This window comes from Phaethon aethereus (genome assembly GCF_964289735.1).
Source record: "Phaethon aethereus genome assembly, chromosome: 5".
NCBI lineage: Eukaryota > Metazoa > Chordata > Aves > Phaethontiformes > Phaethontidae > Phaethon > Phaethon aethereus.
Genome location: NC_138579.1, coordinates 25183373 through 25201458, shown reverse-complemented (window position 1 = coordinate 25201458; position 18086 = coordinate 25183373). Strand labels below are relative to the sequence as shown.

Below are 18086 nucleotides of genomic sequence, written 5' to 3'. Positions count from 1 at the left end.
AATGTTTTTCTCTTATTCACTATAATCAATTCCTTTCTTTATCTGTCTTTTGAAAAAAATAAACAGATGGAGTTCCTTGTCTTTTACTGTAAGGCATTTACTCTAGTTCTCAAATCATTGAAGTTGCTTGATGTATTCTTTGCAATTTTTTAGACTCCTTTCTTTAAGAAAATGTGGACATTAGAATTATACCAAGGCATTAAGTATGTATCATACCAATGCTACGTGCAGAAGTATCATCCCATTTCTTTTACTGCTTACTCTAGTCATATATTCTGAGACTGGACTGGCCCTTTTGGCCATAGTGCTTTACTGGAAGCTCACACTTTCTCCTCCAGTGTTTCTTAAATTCTTTTTGAAGTTGCTGCTTTGCAGAGTGCAGCTCCCTCACGGCTTCTCCTTACTTGTTCTGTAGTTCATGGCCTGTCTTCCACAAGCTCATATGTTTTAGCGTTCAGCTGTGTTAAAATTTGTTTGAATTGAAACTGGACTTCCACACTCTGTGAATCACTCTGTCTGACTGCTCTGTCTGTGAAGTTTAGTGCTCTGACAAACTTGGTGTTATCTTCAGGTATTAGCTTCAGTGCTTTTAATATATACTTCTAGGTAATTGATAAAATGTTTAATACTTTTGATCCATACTTTTTATGGATCCTTATGGTGCATTAGAAATGCCTCTTTTCAGTATTGATACCCTACCGACAACTACTTTTTGAGATTTGTCAGCTGAGGACTATCTATCTATCTGTCTTTATAATATTATGTCCTTTTGTTCTTGTATGCTGTTAATTGAAGCAGAGCTGTCTTCTGGTGTTCAGTCAAATGCCTTAAGAAATGTTTCATCTTTGCCTTTACCATTGTCATTCAGATAATATCAGGTTTATTTCACAGGAATTCTTTTTACACAGGAAGGTCTAATGACATTAAGTATTGTATTCCTACCCTTTAATGTTTTTATTAAGCTCTTCGGATAGAAGCTTTTGTGCTGTTTCCTCCAGGGTTGATGTTTCCTGCAGGCTAAACCCTTCTAGTTATACATGTTGTCCTGTTTGGCATTTTAAAACATTCACACAACATTAACACCCTTTTATTCTTCTGTTATCTTTCTGTTATTCCAAGATTAAATATGAACCTCAGTGGATCAGAAATCTCCTCATTCAGCTCTTTTAAGACTTTGGAGCAAGTGACCCAGGTCTGTGAAATTAAAAATAAAGCATATTTATTCCTGGTAGCTGATCAACATCCTCTTTTGTTCTCATAGACTGCAAAATACTTTGTCATCCTCTTGTGATATAAGCAATTACATTCTTCATGTATTTATATCTGACAGTGTGTTGCATACTTCATAGATTTTATAAGCTGAACCTTTTAAACAAACCATTGCTTCCTTGGGGTTTTGATGGACTTCTGTATCAAGATATAACCTTTTTTTTTTAAAGCTACTAATACATCCTATCACGATTTAAAGGCTTCATTGGTTAATTAGATCACTATGAAACATTGTACACTACTTCCAGACTGAATAGTTGGAATTTGGTTACCTGCCATACATGATTATTCTTTTGCTTCCTAAATTAAAGCAGACCTCCTCTGTCAGAGAACTTATCCCCATGCCAGGTTCCTGTAGCATGTCAGTTTGGATCAGTTTGTAAACTGATGTTTACAGCTGTGTAAACAACTGGGTAAAAGAGGTGGAATTCATTAGACTTGCATAGTATAAGACTTTGAGACTTGAAATCACTGTAGTACTTTTCTGTGCTCTTGGAATTTTTTTTAACATCTTTTTAAAAGCACAGACAAGATAACAGGCCGCAGTATTAAAAGGTTTCACTAATACTATATATGTAGTCAGTGTCTTTTCTCTGTACTTTCTTGGCAGTTTCTTACTTAGACACTGAAGAATCACATTAGCCCTCTTAACAACTGCTTTACAAAGGCATTTCATGTTCAATTGGTTATGCACCAAGACACACGCGCTCTTTTCATAGTCACTATTTGCAAGGCTTAGATATGGTTCCCATTGTATGAGAGTTACTTACAGTCTTTGATCCTAAATCTATAATCTAGCACTGGGCTGAACTGAAATGAGAATGTGTCTGAGTATGTATTATTATATGCATGTCAAAGTGATAAGTAAACTGAATTTTAGATATCTTCATGTCCTTTTCCAGAATCCACCTTAGGTCTCAAGACTGCTTTCCAGTATCTGGAAGTCACTCAATGGTTGTAATTTAGCCATGCTAGGACTGAAACTTTGGGCAGTGGCCTTTTCCCCAGTGCGCTGCCTCGGTCTGTTTTTCTCCAGCACCTGGAAAGCTTTCATAATAAAACTTCTTCCCTAAAATCAGAAGCAAGGCTTAAAGCAAAATACGCCTGTTTGCATATTTCCTGTTACTGCCCTTAGTTTTTTCGCGGAAGGGATCCTAGGACATCAGAAAGAACCTCCAGTCCTAAGTTTTTAGCAAAGTGGTACAGGATCATCCTTATGTTTCTCCACGTCAGAAAAATACCTTCAACTGCTACTTGCTACGTCCTCATTTCCCGGACCACACCAGCGTCTCCAACATAGTCAATAATCAATAGTAATTGTAGTAATAGTAATAATAATGTAATAGTAATGTTCCATTACTGGCATAGATTTTACATTCAGCCTGGGAAAATAAAACTTGTTTTTAGAGGACAGTGACTATGCCTCTTGCTCCTCTTACAGGAACACGCAGACAAGCTTTGCAGGGTGCGATTAACACAAGGGGGTTTATTCTCTTGCTTCAAGATAATTTAAGTGTTTAACTTTCTGGAGTATAATACTTCTACACAAGCAAGGAAGAATGTGGCAAGCAGCTGATGATCTGCCTTTAAGATGCATGTTAGCCTAGGTAGGACAAAACTAGTTGGTAGCAAAATGTAGAAACAGCAGTTCAGGACTTTTGGCTTCTCTGTAGCTTTGTGAGAGAGTAATGGGGTCTTGGACAGATGGTCTGCATGCCACCTTTCCTTTTGGAAGCTTTTGGGAAATAATTCTTACCCTTAGCAAGTTGATAGACCCACATGCAAATGATGGGTTTGCAGTGAGAGGTGTCAGGCGTGTAGATGCCAGAACAATATGAAATACCCGCATTTTCCAGGGCAAAGGAATTGTATAACAAAATCATACGGACCCTATTGACAGAGTGACTGAGGTGTTAGGGAAATAATTTGCCTGTTTTGGTTACTATTTCTATTGGTCCCAAAGTAAAATAGAGAAGTGTGGAGTAGCTGAAAAATGTAGCCTTTTCAAAGTGCAGTGCTCTAGGGGAAGAAAGAGGAAGAAAAGAGCATAGTACAGTATAGATGTTCACTGCCCCATTTTCACACAATATAAGGCCCAGTGCAGATAAATGTTTGGGGAACCTTACCTATGGAGGGTTTGAACTTTGTTTCGTGCCTTGGAATTTGAACAGAGGTGAGCAAAGAGATCCTGGAGAGATAGCTGTGCTGGCAGGTTTTTGCACAGGGCTAAAAAAAAAAAAGTTAAAAAACCCATAGTATTTTAGTCTAGATGTACGGAGACAGGTCCTATTCCCCAGTCCATCCAGACCTGTGTAGTACACTGTGCTGGTAACCTGACAGATGGTGTCAGCTGCGGGATGGTGCCATCCTGCTGATGGCACTTCTTCAGCAGACCCGGAGGGTCTTTGCTCCCTCGCTGGAGGAAAGGTTAGCTGAAGGCCTGCCTCTTACTTTGTCTGCCATTTCAGATAGGAGGAGATGCCAGTGTCCCCATGCCCTTTGTGTTAAGGCTGAGGGAGGGAGACACGGGCTGGGATGCAGCACCTCCAGGTGCTACCATTCTGCTATGAACAGTGACAGCAGCCTGCTACAGTGACACCACTTTTAAGTTTGTGGACTAAGTCTACACAATATAAAATCAATCAAATAATCAGTTTTCCTAATTGTACCATTATTTGAGCAGTGCTCACTTTTAAGCATGTGCTCTCTCATATGTAATAGCAAATGTTTTAGATTTGGGTTTTTTTGCTGGACGAGTGACAAAACCACAGAAAATGCCACTGCGGTTGGCACAGTTTACCTGACACATTGAAACCCAGGGAGTGAGACTAATGCCTGACTGGCATATGGAGACTGAACTACCTTCTGGTACCTGCCAGTGATATTCTTGTGAAACAGGATCAGGGCATATTGGTTAGGGAAGATAGGTAGTGGGGAAAAACTGCATACCTGTAAATGAGCAATATATATTTGGTATTTTCACAGAAGACTTTAAACATTGGTGTTCTCATTAAAACACATATTATCACTGAAATGAAAAGCTGAGCGAAATGAAGTTTCTGTGCCAAAGTTAGTTCCTCCAGCCCCCATTTGTTTTCATTGCTGCTGGTAAGATTTTTTTTTTTGATGGAAATCTCTCAAAACTTCAGAATTTAATTCATATATAACATTTTGATACTCCTCAAATCAAATTATTTCATATTAATTGTTGAGCTGACCCCAAATACTCTGGAGCCAGTTTAACAAGAACTACATTTTTCTATCCAGTGCAGTTCCATGTGGTGGTTGTACCACAGGGCCTTTGTGTCCCATTTTCCCACAGGGGTCAGAGTATTTAGTCAAGCTGCTTTGTGGCAAAACCAGTCATAGAACCATAGAATGGTTTGAGTTGGAAAACACCTTAAAGATCACCTAGTTCCAACCTCCCTGCCATGGGCAGGGACACCTTCCACTAAACCAGGTTGCTCAAAGCTCTATCCAACCTGGCCTTGAACACTTCCAGGTGGCATCCACAACTTCTCTGGGCAATCTGTTCCACTGTCTTACCACCCTCACACTAAAGAATTTCTTCCTAATAGCTAATCTAAATCTATTTTCTTTCAGTTTAAAACTTTCACCCCTCTTCCTATAACTACAATCCCTCATAAAGAGTCCCTCCCCATCTTTTCTGTAGGTCCCCTTTAAGAACTGGAAAGCTGCTATAAGATCTCTCCAGAGCCTTCTCTTCTCTAGGCTAAACAACCCCAACTTTCTCAGCCTTTCTTCATAGGAGAGGTGCTCCAGCCCCCTGATCATCTTCATGGCCTTCCTCTGGACTAGCTTGAGCAGCTCCATGTCTGTCTTATGCTGGGGGCCCCAGAGCTGGACACAGTACTCTAGGCGGGGTCTCACCAAAGTGGAATAGAGGGGAAGAATTACTTCCCTTGACCTGGTTGCTGGCCATGCTTTTTTTGATGCAGCTCAGGATACGGTTGGCCTTCTGGGCTGTGAGAGAATGCTGCCAGCTCATGTCCAGCTTTTCATCCACTAGTGCCCTCAAGTTCTTCTTGGCAGGGCTGCTCTCCATCCCCTCATCCCCCAGCCTGTATTTGTGCTTGGGATTGCCCTGACTCATGTGCAGGACCCTGCACTTGGCCTTGTTGAACTTCATGAGGCTCACCCAGGCCCACCTCTCTAGGCTGTCAAAGTTCCTCTGGATGGAATACCATTCCTCTAGAAAATCAACCACTCAGCTTGGTGTCATCTGCAAATGTGCTGAGAGTGCACTCAATCCCACTGTCCATGTCCCCGACAAAGACATTAAATAATACTGGTCCCACTGCAGACCCCTGAGGGACACCATGTGTCTCTTGTGATGTCAGGTAGGACACTGACATTGCATCATGTGAGAGTATTTCCCTAGAGAGTGCAGACGAGAGGTAAAAGTGGGGACTGCTCTTGAAAGTAAATGTAATGCCTGGAAAATAACAGTTTTATGTTACGGTAAGTTAATTCAAAAGCTTTTCTGTTAAGGTTGATGAAACTAAACATGCCATTTTGGGTTGCGTTGGCTTGAAGTGAAGCATTTCATTGCTAATTCTCTGTTAGAAAGCCATCCTGATGGAAACATTCACCCAGCCATACCGAACAGATCTGTTTCCTGAGATAGGACTTTTGTACTTGCGCAACCTTAGGTGGATTTGAAACACAATGAAATCACTAAGTGGAGTGTTTGGTTGCGAAGTCATTGTCTGGTACAGTTTTCAGTGTCTTGTGTAATAAGGTTCAAGCCTTAAATGATCAATGGGGCCATCCTAAAATAATTCCTCTCTGCCTTTCAGATGAAATCCTTAAGACACTTGACAGTAATCATTTCCTCACATACTCATCACTGAACCAAGCTAGACAGATTTAGCTTGTGCTAGCTAGACAAATCTGAGATTTCAGGATGCATTTGGGAGGAGCAGAGCATTTTGTAACTGGTGAATGTCTATGTAAGCTCAATACAGAACTGAATGTAATTGAAGTCAACTACTGCATGCTGGTAAATAAGCTTCTGTGATGATGATTTCTTTTTTCCTTTTTTTTTTTTAAACTCTAAAAAAGCTGTCAAACCTTCATTAGCTAGGAAGTTCATTTTTAAATTTAAGCTCTTCACATTTGTGCTATATAAACTATGTTAATGTAAGGTTTATTCTTCCTTTCTGTGTGTTGAACACTAGGCAAGTCTTTAGCTACATAGTCATTTCCCTTTTCTCATTCCCCTCCTCGCCCCAACATGGAATCATACAAAATAAAATTGGAATGGACCTTGCGAGGGTGTTTAGTCCTTTCCGCTTCCACTGTCCCAAGACAAAATCAATGGCATCTGTGTGAGTCTTGACAGTGATTTGTTTAATCTGTAATTAAAGGTCCCCAGTGATGGTTACTTCTCAGGCAGTCTCTTCCAGTGCTTCACTGTTGTTAAACTAAAAAAGCCTTTCTTAACATCCGTTCTAACACTTCCTTGCTGTAATTTTTGCTTATTATTTCTTGTCCTTTTCAGCATAGATACAAAGAATAGATTGTTCCTTTCTGCTTTGTAAAAGCCTTTTTTCTATTTGAACACTGTTATAATGTCTCCTTGCAGTTTTCTTTATGTTAAAAAGAAGCAATACTTTCAATCTTTCTTCTATTTTCTAGACCTCTGGTTATTCTCATTTCTCTCCTTGGGACTCTTTCCACTAGTCCCACTCCTTTTTTAAAGTGCAATTCTCCAAACTGGGCATGATCTCCAGTAGACTGCAGTAGTGCTGCCTCCTATGCTTCCGTACATTCCAGGATGCTTCATTCAATCTACCCAATGAATAATTTTCTGTGTGTAGTTAAGTGTTTCTTTCTGCTGTCTTCTTTGCACAGAGCCTTTTTCTCTGCACTGTGCAGGCTCAGTGTAGAACACAGAATTTCCTCATTATTACATATTCATGAATATTTGTAAAATACTGACATACCTTTATCCAGCGACACGTCCAAGGTGCAAGTAGCTTTTCAGGACTAGTATGAAGTATGCCTGTGTCTATGGCCTGTAGCACAAGGAAGGAGCATCATAGCTGACTTTCTTGGCTTCCCTGTCCTGCAGCTTTTATTCTTCTCTGTTAGTAGACCAGATGGTAGTTGAATAGAACGTGAAGGTGGAGGGCAGTTCAAATTTGTGCACTGAATCCACAGTGAAATGCCTTAAACATTCTGCTGTGACACAGAGGTGAACTCTACTACTGTCAAGTACCAGTCGGTTACTTTTTCACCTAAGTATTAAGAAGGATCAGCTAGATTTTAGGAACAGACTGAGAAATCGAAGTAATTTCTCAGACTATGTCTTTTAGCTTTAGCAGTAAAGTCAAAATCAAAATGAGCACTTCTGCAAAACAAATTCCATCACCTCAAGTTAGCCACAGCGATATGAGGACTATATTTCTGAAAATATTTGGGATTTGATGGCTTTCTCACCATTGCTTAGAAAGTCCATGGAAAGGTGATATTTTTAAGAGATGCAGAAACTATACCTTATCTCTTGTGATCCCTTTCTTCCCTCATTTCAGAACTTGAAGTCTCTGCAACAAGGAGAGAAGATGACTTGACACTTCCACCACAAAAGAGCATTCATCCTCAAATCATAGTCTATGCTACAACCAATTCTACTTTGTCTTACTGCTGCCTGCGCTGTGCCTTTTCAGTAGATGAGGAAATTACTTTAGTCTTTGACGCTGACATAGAATCCTTCAGCACTATTTCTTTTGAAACTATGAAGGTTTCTTCCCCCTGTGTACAGTATCATGCCATTTTTCCCAAATGAATATATGTAATTTCTAATGTTCCAATCATGTTTGTTTCTCAGTGCAATTATGGAATCTTTGAAATCTTTGAAGTCAAGATGTTCTCCAACAGTAGACCAAATGAATTAACAGTCAGTGTATCCCAGCATGGAGGATACAGAAATCCACCCACGTGATAAAATAAATACTGTTTTTATGTCCTTCTGTCCCTATTAAAAAGAAGGAATCCAAGAAGTAGGTCATTTCACAACCCTACTTTTCTGTACTTTGGATGCTGCAATGCAACACCAAGAATAAGTAAGGCTGTAGAGCATTTGACATCTTATTTACTTAGCAATCTTCATAGTTAACTTGAGAAGCAGTGGGCTCAATATATGCAAAAACATATCGTACAATCTCTAGACACATATTAGAAGCTCAATAAATAGCTGTAAAGCAACTTTTTTATTTTTCCCCAAAAGTTTTCTTTTTCTTTCTTCTTTCATTACAGGTTTGGAATCTCTCTCGTTTGTATGATATTTGGTTGGTTGTAAGGCAAAAAATCCTGATCTTATTCCAAAAAGGCATACATAGGAATGTTTGGTCTTTGTCTTCGTATATTCCAAAGATAAGGCAGCAAGATGGACCTTGGTCTGCCTTAATCTGTTTAAGCTTGCTCTGGGATACCCTGTGAATTATTTGGGTTGGTGTTAGCTCTGCAGTAACTGCAAACACACTCAAATGTCCTGAATTCTCATGAAAAGCAGGAGCTTATTTTTTGACTTAAAAGACAGTTGTGACCACAATAAAGTATTGGGTTCTCTGTCCTCAGTATCTGTTAAGGAAATGTTATTTTTCATCATAAAACTCTTTCTGAATAATTATTTTTACTGTCTTCTCACTAGACCAGTGTCGTGGTTTAAGCCCCAGCCAACAATTAAGCACCAGACAGCCACTCGTTCACCTCCTCTCCACAAGCTGAGGTGGGGAAGCGAACTGGGGAAAAAAACCTCGTGCGTTGAGATAAAAACAGTTTAATAGGACAGCAAAAGAAGAGCAAACAACAATGGTAACAACAACAATAATAATAATGGTAAAGGAACATACAAGGACAAGTCATGCACAATGCAACAATTGCTTACCACCTGGTGATCAATAGCCCATTCCTGAGCCGTGATTCCCACCCCCGGCCAACTCCAGTTTCTATACTGGGCATGACGTTATATGGTAGGGAATATCCCTTTGGCCACCCTGGGTCAGCTGTCCTGGCTGTGCCCCCTCCCAGCTCCCTGTGCACCTCCCCGCTGGCAGAGCGTGGGGAGATGAAAAGTCCTTGGCTGAGTATAAGGCATACAACTACTTAGAAACAACTAAAAACATCAGTGCGTTATCAACATTATCCTCATACCAAATCCAAACGCAGCACTATACCAGCTATCAGGAAGAAGAAACAACTCCATCCCAGCTGAAACCAGGACAACCAGCTGAAGAAATTCCACCCTGTCTTTTTCAGCCCTTTTTTATGGGCACCCTGAAGGCCTTTTCTTTTTCTTTGTCTCCTACTTCAGGGAATGTTTCTCTGTATCTTCCTCTAATTCTTTTGAAGCTAAATCAATCTTTTATCTTCTGGAGTTTTCTATAAAACTTGAAGTTATTCAGAACCTATAATTGATTTATAAGGTGGAAAAAATTTTGCAGGGAAGCTTGAAATAGGGAAGCTTGAAATAGTTCTGCCTTATTGTTTAAGCGTTCCACTCGCCCTATTCCTATTTTTAGCTAGATAAACACATGTTCTTTCTTAAACGTTATTCAGATGAACTGTAGGATTGCATTAAGTTAGCCAAATAGCACAAATCATACTTGAGTCTTATTTGTTTGGTTTCAGTTACTTATCATCAATGTTGGTTGTATTGTTTTTCATGACAGGTAAATTAACTCCTGCAGTGTGGTGAATGGTGATTATGTTTATGTAAGCACCTGAATACAGTTGTTATCCCAATGAACCATCAAATATGTTTAGAAGAGGTATGCATAGTCCACATACAGTTCTTTAAATAAGTATAGGAGCTTTAGTTGCAGTCACTGACGCCTTGGATCGCTGCATGCATAGTCCATCCCAAACACCAAGTAAAGCATTGCTGTTGGTTGGGGCGGACTAGAAACACGTAGTTCTGGTAAACTAGCTGATAAACTGTGATTTATTAAGCTGCAGGAACTTGTCTTTTTTGTTGCAGGTGCCTTTAAGGAGGTGTTAGAAAGGCTCTAGGCTGAGTGTCTCACAGTTAGCCATCCTGAGAAGTGATATGGGCAGCCTGTGACAGAAAAAAAGCAATCAGTGATATACAGGATGCAGAAGGCGAACAACATGGCTGAACTTCAGAAGTGCTCTTCATAGTTGCTAAACTCACACACCCTTCAGATTATTGCCCTTTCTTATGATGGTCATCATCTAATTCACCAGGCTACCAATGGCTATTCCCTTTTGGAGCATGCCTCTGACCGGCCTGCACCAAAACCCATGTTTGCTGCTTGATAGCACCAACGTGGAGAGGAATTTTTATATTGGCTACTGGCCAAATCTTGTACATCATTTTTCCTCACTTTTGTTGCTCCCTGTCTATCTGCATCTTCACTTGATTGCAGAGAGACGCTTTTCATCATTGTGAAAAGCTATATGATTAGAGCTCTCATTAACCCATGAGTGAAGCTTCTTATAAATTTAGCTGGAAAAATTCCTTGAATGCTTCAGAATTGCAAAGTTGCCATTTTTCAGAAACCTCAAAACTAGATTGCCAATTTGTTTTAGCTCAGCTTAAAACAAACTCCTCTTTCTCAGCAGATTAAAAGGAAACCCAATTTACTGTTTATCTTTTTATCCCTGCAAATGTCTCGGATATCATGGAATTCTACTGCTGATTCTCAGAGACTGTGTGTATCTGGACTACCCCACCCCTGAACATCCATTTATACTGGTCCATTTCATTAAACAAAGACAGATTGAACACTCAAAATATTGCTCTGTTAAAGTGTTTTCAGAAGCAGTTCCCATGGAAAAAGGAAAACCCTTTTGTCGTTCCAGTTTTGGGTTTGAAATATTAAGATTGGAAGCATAAAGGTTACTTTTCCAATGCTCTGTGCATGGCTTGTGCCAGTCATTTTCTTCCCTTTTCCTTCTTCTACCTTCCTTCCAGGGATAACTGTAAAGTAGATGTGTGTGTTCCCCCGGCTAGGAATCATCTGCCCGACTCTTTTAGGCATCTTGACTCTCTCTGATACACCTATCGGGCATGGGACGAAATCAAGCTGGTCTCTAAACAGGCAAGATCAGCTTTATTCAGAAAGCCGTCTAATAAAAGCAGGCAAATCATGGGCACTGCTTTCATTGCTGTGTTTATATGTTATGGAAGCCATGTCCCATAGTGGCCCTAGAAGGCAATGTCCTAGTGAGGGGACTGTGCTCTGAGTAAATCATGGCCTCATGTGGAGTTAGAGGTATGGCTTTCAATCAGTATTTTGATATATCCTGAAAATCTCTCAAGTTCAGAGATGGTTGGCAAAATAAGAATATGAGGTAGGAAGTCTTATGCAGATGATAGGTTGTACTGCTGGCAGACAGCTTTCTCAGTGAAAATGTTCCTTCTCTGGCTTGCAGCAGGTGACTCTCTAACAAAGTAGTCATCGAAGCTCGTATGTTTAGAACTGTCGAATCAAGTTGTTTGCCCTAGGCTTTTTAGTTGCCTTCCTTTTTAATGGTAAGCTGCGAGGTAGGATCACAAATGTAAAAAAAGCCTCAGTGAAAGCACTGGTGGCAAGTCAGACACAAGCATCTTCTCCTTCTTCTCCTTCAGCAGGCAGTTTTAACGTTTGGGAAGGATGTGTTTCATCTATCCTGTAAAACTGCACTGAAGCATCTGTTGATTTCATTAAAACACAAAGATTCATAGGTTATGAGGCCAGAAAGAGCCATTATGATAATCTAGACTGATTTGCTATATAATTAATTCCTGTCTCACTATGTCTTTTAGAGAAAACAAGATACTGTTTTAATTTAAAGTTTGCCAGTAGCACAGAACACACCATAACCTGTAGTAAATTATTGTAGTAGCAAATTACCCTCATGTAAAAATAAGTCATAATATTTTAAAATGTGAATTTCTCTAACTTCAGTTTCTAGCCCCCAGATCCCATTATTCCTTTGTCACATGGATTGAAGAGTCCTCTGTTGCCAAATTCTATTTTCTGCAGGTACTCATAGATTGTAATCAAGTTACCCTTTAACCTCTATCTATTAAGCAGATTGAATTTGAATGTTTTTAACTATGGGACATGCATTCCAGTCCTTTAATTACATTCACTTTTCTCATTCTTGAACCTTTGGTTTAACAGTTGAACTGCAGATATCAGAAGCTGTAAGGCAGTGTTTCATGCCCAAGCCAGAGATGCTGTTGTCTCTCTATTCCTGCTCAGGATTCACCTGGCAAAGATTATTTTTATCCTTTTGTTTATAGTGCTGAGAGTCGAACCTGTTTATGTGTATGCAAACTTATTCCTTCTACCAAAAACCTGTAGACGTTGCTAAAAGCAGATCTTTGAGTCGTAGCTAGACACAACCTGGTATGAGCCATCAATCATATATAGGGTATTCTGCTACCTTTCTGCTCTTCTGGAGAGGCTGGGTCAAGATTTTGATGATACAGTTTAGAGGAGAGTTGGTTTGTGCAACTGCTAGTAGTATTCTATAAGGGCAGTTCTCCTATGTCAGGATCGTTAAAAGTCATAGTTTGTGCAGACCTGGCATTCTTTTGCCCACCAAAGCAACTTCATACTGGGGTGAAACCAAAAATGCAAAGTTGCACCAAAGTCATAGCAGTCAGGGAGTCCCATATGTAAGCGCTGTCAGAAGGACTCTGTCCACAGGAGCCCATTGCCAATTATCCTCTTTCCCAGGCTATCCCTGCAGCGGGACAAGGAGTAGACTGTGCAGAGCCTACTGTATGCGTAGATTCATTAAGAACATGCGAAAAGCCCTAGTGGGCCTGAAAAACAGTCAATCCATTTACCCAGCGTTCTGCCTCCAAGAGTGGTAATTGCAAGTGCTATTTATGGACAACGTGAGCATGGCTACTATCAGCGGCATGTTCTCCCTTAAGCTGCCACAGCAGCTGCTGCTATAGGATTAGGATCATTAGAAGGTTCATCCATTCCTTTTCACTTTAATATCAGTTTGTAAACCTGTTGTCAGTTTATCTTTCCGGTTCTTTTTGAGCCTGCACATGCTCTCTGCCTCCACAACCTCCTGTGGCAGCAAGTTCCAGAAGTTTACTACCCTCTGTGTAAATAAGTACTTCTAAAAATCCATTTTAAACTGATATCCTACAAGTTTTAATGCGTGCCTCTGGTTCTATTATTGCTGGATTTGGCAAAGAGCAGTTCTACATTCATCTTCACTGTCTTCTGTAAATTTCAATCATATTAGATTGGATATTAGGAAAAATTTCTTCACTAAAAGAGTGGTCAAGCATTGGAACAGGCTGCCCAGGGAGGTGGTGGAGTCACCATCTCTGGAAGTATTGAAAGAACGTGTGGATGTGGCACTTCAGGACATGGTTTAGGGGCCATGGTGGTGTCGGGTTAACGGTTGGACTTGATGATCTTGAAAGTCCTTTCCAACCTTAGTGATTCTATGATTATTTCTCAGTTCTCTCCAGATAGAAGAGCCCTGGCCTTTTCAGGCTATCCTCATGAAACATCCTGGTCCATTCACTTAATTCGTGTATTTATTTTCCTCTGTATCCTTGGCTCCCATTTCTTTTAGTTGCAGAGACAGGAGCGCATGCAGTGCTCACAAATAGTGTTTGTGGAAAGCACTGGACTTGCTGCACATACAAAGTACATTCAGAAGTCCTGGGCAGTCCAGATAGCTACATGGATTACATCTCACACTTCTTATATGTGCCTTTCCTGGGTATGGATGTAGCTGTGGCTTGCTTCTGCTGTCTGGCTGAGGTGCACCTCGTTGCCTGGCAAGAAGGGGGAGGCTGCAATGCACAGCCCTGCTGAGTCACTGGAAGGAGGTGTATGGTCTGTCTAGTGAGTGCATTTGACACGGTTAATCCGTGGAATGAAACTACTACAGTCCCACAAATTGAAAATATATTTTATTCCTGTTGTAGATATTATTAGACTTGATCTTTTTGAAGTCTGTGCGAGGGCAGAGCGCTTTATTGGGAATTGGAGCAGAACGAGCTATTGTGGGTCAATACTGTCCTCTGCTGGGAGGAATTACAGCTTGTGCCGTGGGCTGTAAATTGTGTGTGGAAAGTGGTTGAGAGAAAGTACAGTTTACAAACACTTCAGCTGTGTGCCTTCTCTGGTCCCTGCCTCTGTGAGAACGACACGGGGCAGAGAGAAGTCCTCATTGCAAGGACTTAATTCTGTACCTATGAGAAAGAGAAGGGCAGGAAGTCTGGACTCCTGAGCAAGCCAGGCATGCTGAAGAGTGCTTGCCTGTGCACGAGACTTCTCTTGGGTAATTTCCATGCATGTAGCACCACATGGAGTCCAGAGTTCTGGTTCTTAACCAGAAGTGTAAGGGTTCAGGCACTAAATATGTACAGGCTTTTGTGTGTTAACACAGAGAGCTTATGTTTTTTTGAAGTGACTGTAAGCTATGTAGATATCTCCATAGCACGTTTGTGCCTGTAGTCTTCTAACATTTCTTGGTCAGAGACATTTTGAGTCTTTGTTTGTGGAGCCACAGGGCAATCACCAACAGTTGACAGCAACTTGCTTAAAATGTATTTGTATCTCTCGCCTAGTAGTTAAGTAGGCTCATAGGAATAATAGAGAAATGACAGTGGTGGTACAGAGTTCCCTGCTGTGGCTAGCAGAGATGGACATGGAGTTTACACTTTGTTATGTATTTTGTATGAGATTTACGCAAATGCAACAGCATGATACCAGACACACACTGTATTTTATGTACAAAAGCTTTTACAGCAGAGTGGGTCTGTGGTAGAGTTAATTGTTCTCACTGTCCTTCAGTTAAATGTTCTCTTCTGCCTGCCTATTTGATCTATAGTCATCACAAAGTACCCATTGCTGTCATTTCTATACACACTCCTGGTTCTGCTCGCTCTCTCTGTCATCATGTCAGACTCTTGCATGGTCTCCTTTCTGCTCCCTACTACCTTTTGGGAGAAGTTTATCTCCCATGGCTGAAAGTAATTGGGGTATTTGTACTGTATGCAGGATTGATGTATGATATTTTTCCTTGTGTCTGGCAGGTTGTTTATAAGAATAATGACATTCGTCTGGAGCTGTCTCGCTTGGCACGGATTGGTGATACTAAGATGAAGATCTACGGGGAAGTTAAATTTGTATGTGAGAACGTGGCTACACTGGATCCCATCAGCTTTGAGACACCTGAGGCCTATATTAGTCTCCCTAAATGGAATACCAAGAGGATGGGCTCCATCTCATTTGACTTCCGAACCACTGAACCCAATGGACTGATCCTATTCACCCACGGCAAGCCTCAAGAGAGGAAAGATGTCAGGAGCCAGAAAAACACAAAGGTAGACTTCTTTGCAGTTGAGCTTCTAGATGGGAACCTCTATTTGCTGCTGGACATGGGCTCTGGGACCATTAAAGTCAAGGCCACCCAGAAGAAAGCCAATGATGGAGAGTGGTATCATGTGGATATTCAACGAGATGGAAGATCAGGTAGAGTGAGGGCTTTTTCTTAAGTAGATTGATCATTCAGATCTAGATCTAGGGTTCTGTATTGGTTCTCAGAACCCTCAAAGCCTGCTAGATAGGAGTCGTCTTCTTACAGATGTTAGTGTTGCTCTGGTGATATTTATCCAGCAAAGCAAAGATGTGAATGGCTAGGTTTTCATTAAATGTTTAGTGTGAACTTCAGGTAACATACCATAGAGGCAGTCTATTAACAGTAATACAATCTTCAGATATTCTGGATCTATCTTTGCAATTGTGTACATAATTATAGTGATAATTTCTTTATAGGTCATGGTAAGGTTCAAGATCCTTCGAATCTTTATTATTTCATTCTTGGTTTGAGAAATTATCACTGATCTACTTTTGGGTTTCTGTTCAAAAAGGAACTTACTAGAACCCAAATGAGAACTTATTGTTGTGACCTAATATTATCATTTTCTCCTGGATCTTGTGTCTTTACAAAGAACAGGGGGTTTGGATCTTGTAATGAGGAAAATAAAATTAATGGGTACAACCAGTGACAAAATTATGGTGACAAGACAACATTTTCATCCTCTTCTGTTTCCTTTAGTGTCTTGCAATTTTTAGTTCGATTTCTTTAGTCTCAGCTTGGATGCCAAAGTTTAGTCTAAATATCTGAGTCAATATTCAGTGGATGTTCCTATTTTCATCGCAGCTTCTCATTAAAAAATACGTTTTAGTTTATTTCTAATTATATACCTACCACACAATTGCCTAGAGATTGTTTTGGTTGTTTCTAGTACTGGATATCAAGCTAACATACTCATGATGTACTCTGAAATTGCGTAAGGGAACAAAATAATCAAATATTGTAACTTCATCTTGAGAATATGTGAACGATTATACCTGAATTCTTCCTGACCTGTTGGGATCTCAAAGCCTGGCCATATGTCCCTTCAAAGGGAATTTTGCGTACATTTGCAAGCAGACTTGGGATTTGTCTGGTGATCTCCAGATAGTGTTGGGTCCCTAATTTTATGTTTCCAGTTGCAGAAAGCTCTCAGTAGAGAGAATGCAGTGCTAGAATTTGCTTCCCTTGAGTTTTCAAAAGAGCTGACTTTTAGATACCATGCAAAGCCTAGCTGTTTGAACAGGTCTTTGCCTGAAGCTAATTTTTTCTTTGATGAGTGAGAAGTTTTTTTGTATTTGGCATGGTGCTCTACTAGGACTTAATATGTGCAGTTATATATTGCTATCTCCTAAAGACATCGATTTTATAACATTTTTATAAAGGAAGCCATAAATAAATAAATGGAGCTTTGATTTCTTTAGAATTGCTAAAATTTAATTAACTCCCAAGGATAAACTCAATTAGTCGCATTCAGTACTGCCTTCAGTTTTGCTTGCTCACTCAGGGACTGTCTGGTCCCTGGAGAGGCAGCTGCACAAGGAGAAGAAACAGAAATAACACTAAGCCCTTTGCTGAGAAAGTTTGTTAAAGCACAGGAAGAGGGACACACATTCATTTGGACTAGGAGGATGTGACAGGCGGTATTTCTACTTGGTGGCTGGAACTGTAGGATTGACTTGTTTGTCACTTGGCAGGGAGGTTTGTGATGGCCTGGACACTGATTAGAGATAACAGATTTTGAATTAAAAGCACTTTGCTCAAGAAGAATGAACAGATTTGTACGTGTTGTCGTCTTATTTTTCTTTTTTTTTTTTTAAATTGCATTTTTCTGCTGACAAATACTGGGTTAATGGTCCTAGTCACTGATGTCTCCCTAGTTAACCAGGATACTGGCATTGATTTCTTCACACCATATCTTTAGCAAGCATCAACCAGTCTTATGCAGTCGTACTTTTGGTAGGTGTGAGAAGGAAGTTCAGGATTTAATTCAGACCTTGGCTTTTCTCCCACATGCAGACTGGAGAACGGTTACCCTTTGAATGCCTGTCATCTAGAAACTGAAATGAAATAATGAACTTAATGCAGGACACAAAAAAAGCATTTGGGTTTAATAGCTAAGGACCTAGAGGTTCTGATTCTCATTACTAAAGCAGCCAGGCCTTTATTAGGTGTCATCTCTCCCCTTCTTCTTCCCATTTCTGAAACAGTCCAAAACTTCATACTCTGCTGAGCGTAGTAAAATAGCCTAAAAATCCAAATATTCACTACTGCGAGGTACTAAGGCAGGAGTGCAAATGCTGGGGAAGCATGGCAGTCGAGCTCAAATAACCTCTGGCACCTCTAGTCCCCTTAGGCTTTGTGTACGCTTTGGTCTATGTTGGGTGCCAGAGCAACAAAAGCTTTTTTCTCTCTGTAGTCTGACAGAAGAAGACAAC

General features: G+C 40.3%; 1 protein-coding gene across 4 annotated transcripts in view; it reads left to right on the top strand.

Moving 5' to 3' along the window:
• The window catches only part of NRXN3 (neurexin 3), a gene marked incomplete at its 5' end in the record, with an annotated part of 994726 nt that overhangs the window by 243125 nt on the left and 733515 nt on the right, over window positions 1-18086 (top strand). For all 4 annotated transcript variants that reach the window (XM_082000671.1, XM_082000673.1, XM_082000674.1 and 1 more), the window contains one exon: window positions 15326-15764. In XM_082000671.1, coding sequence (XP_081856797.1) covers window positions 15326-15764 — 439 coding nt within the window. The remainder of the gene's footprint in view (window positions 1-15325; window positions 15765-18086) is intronic.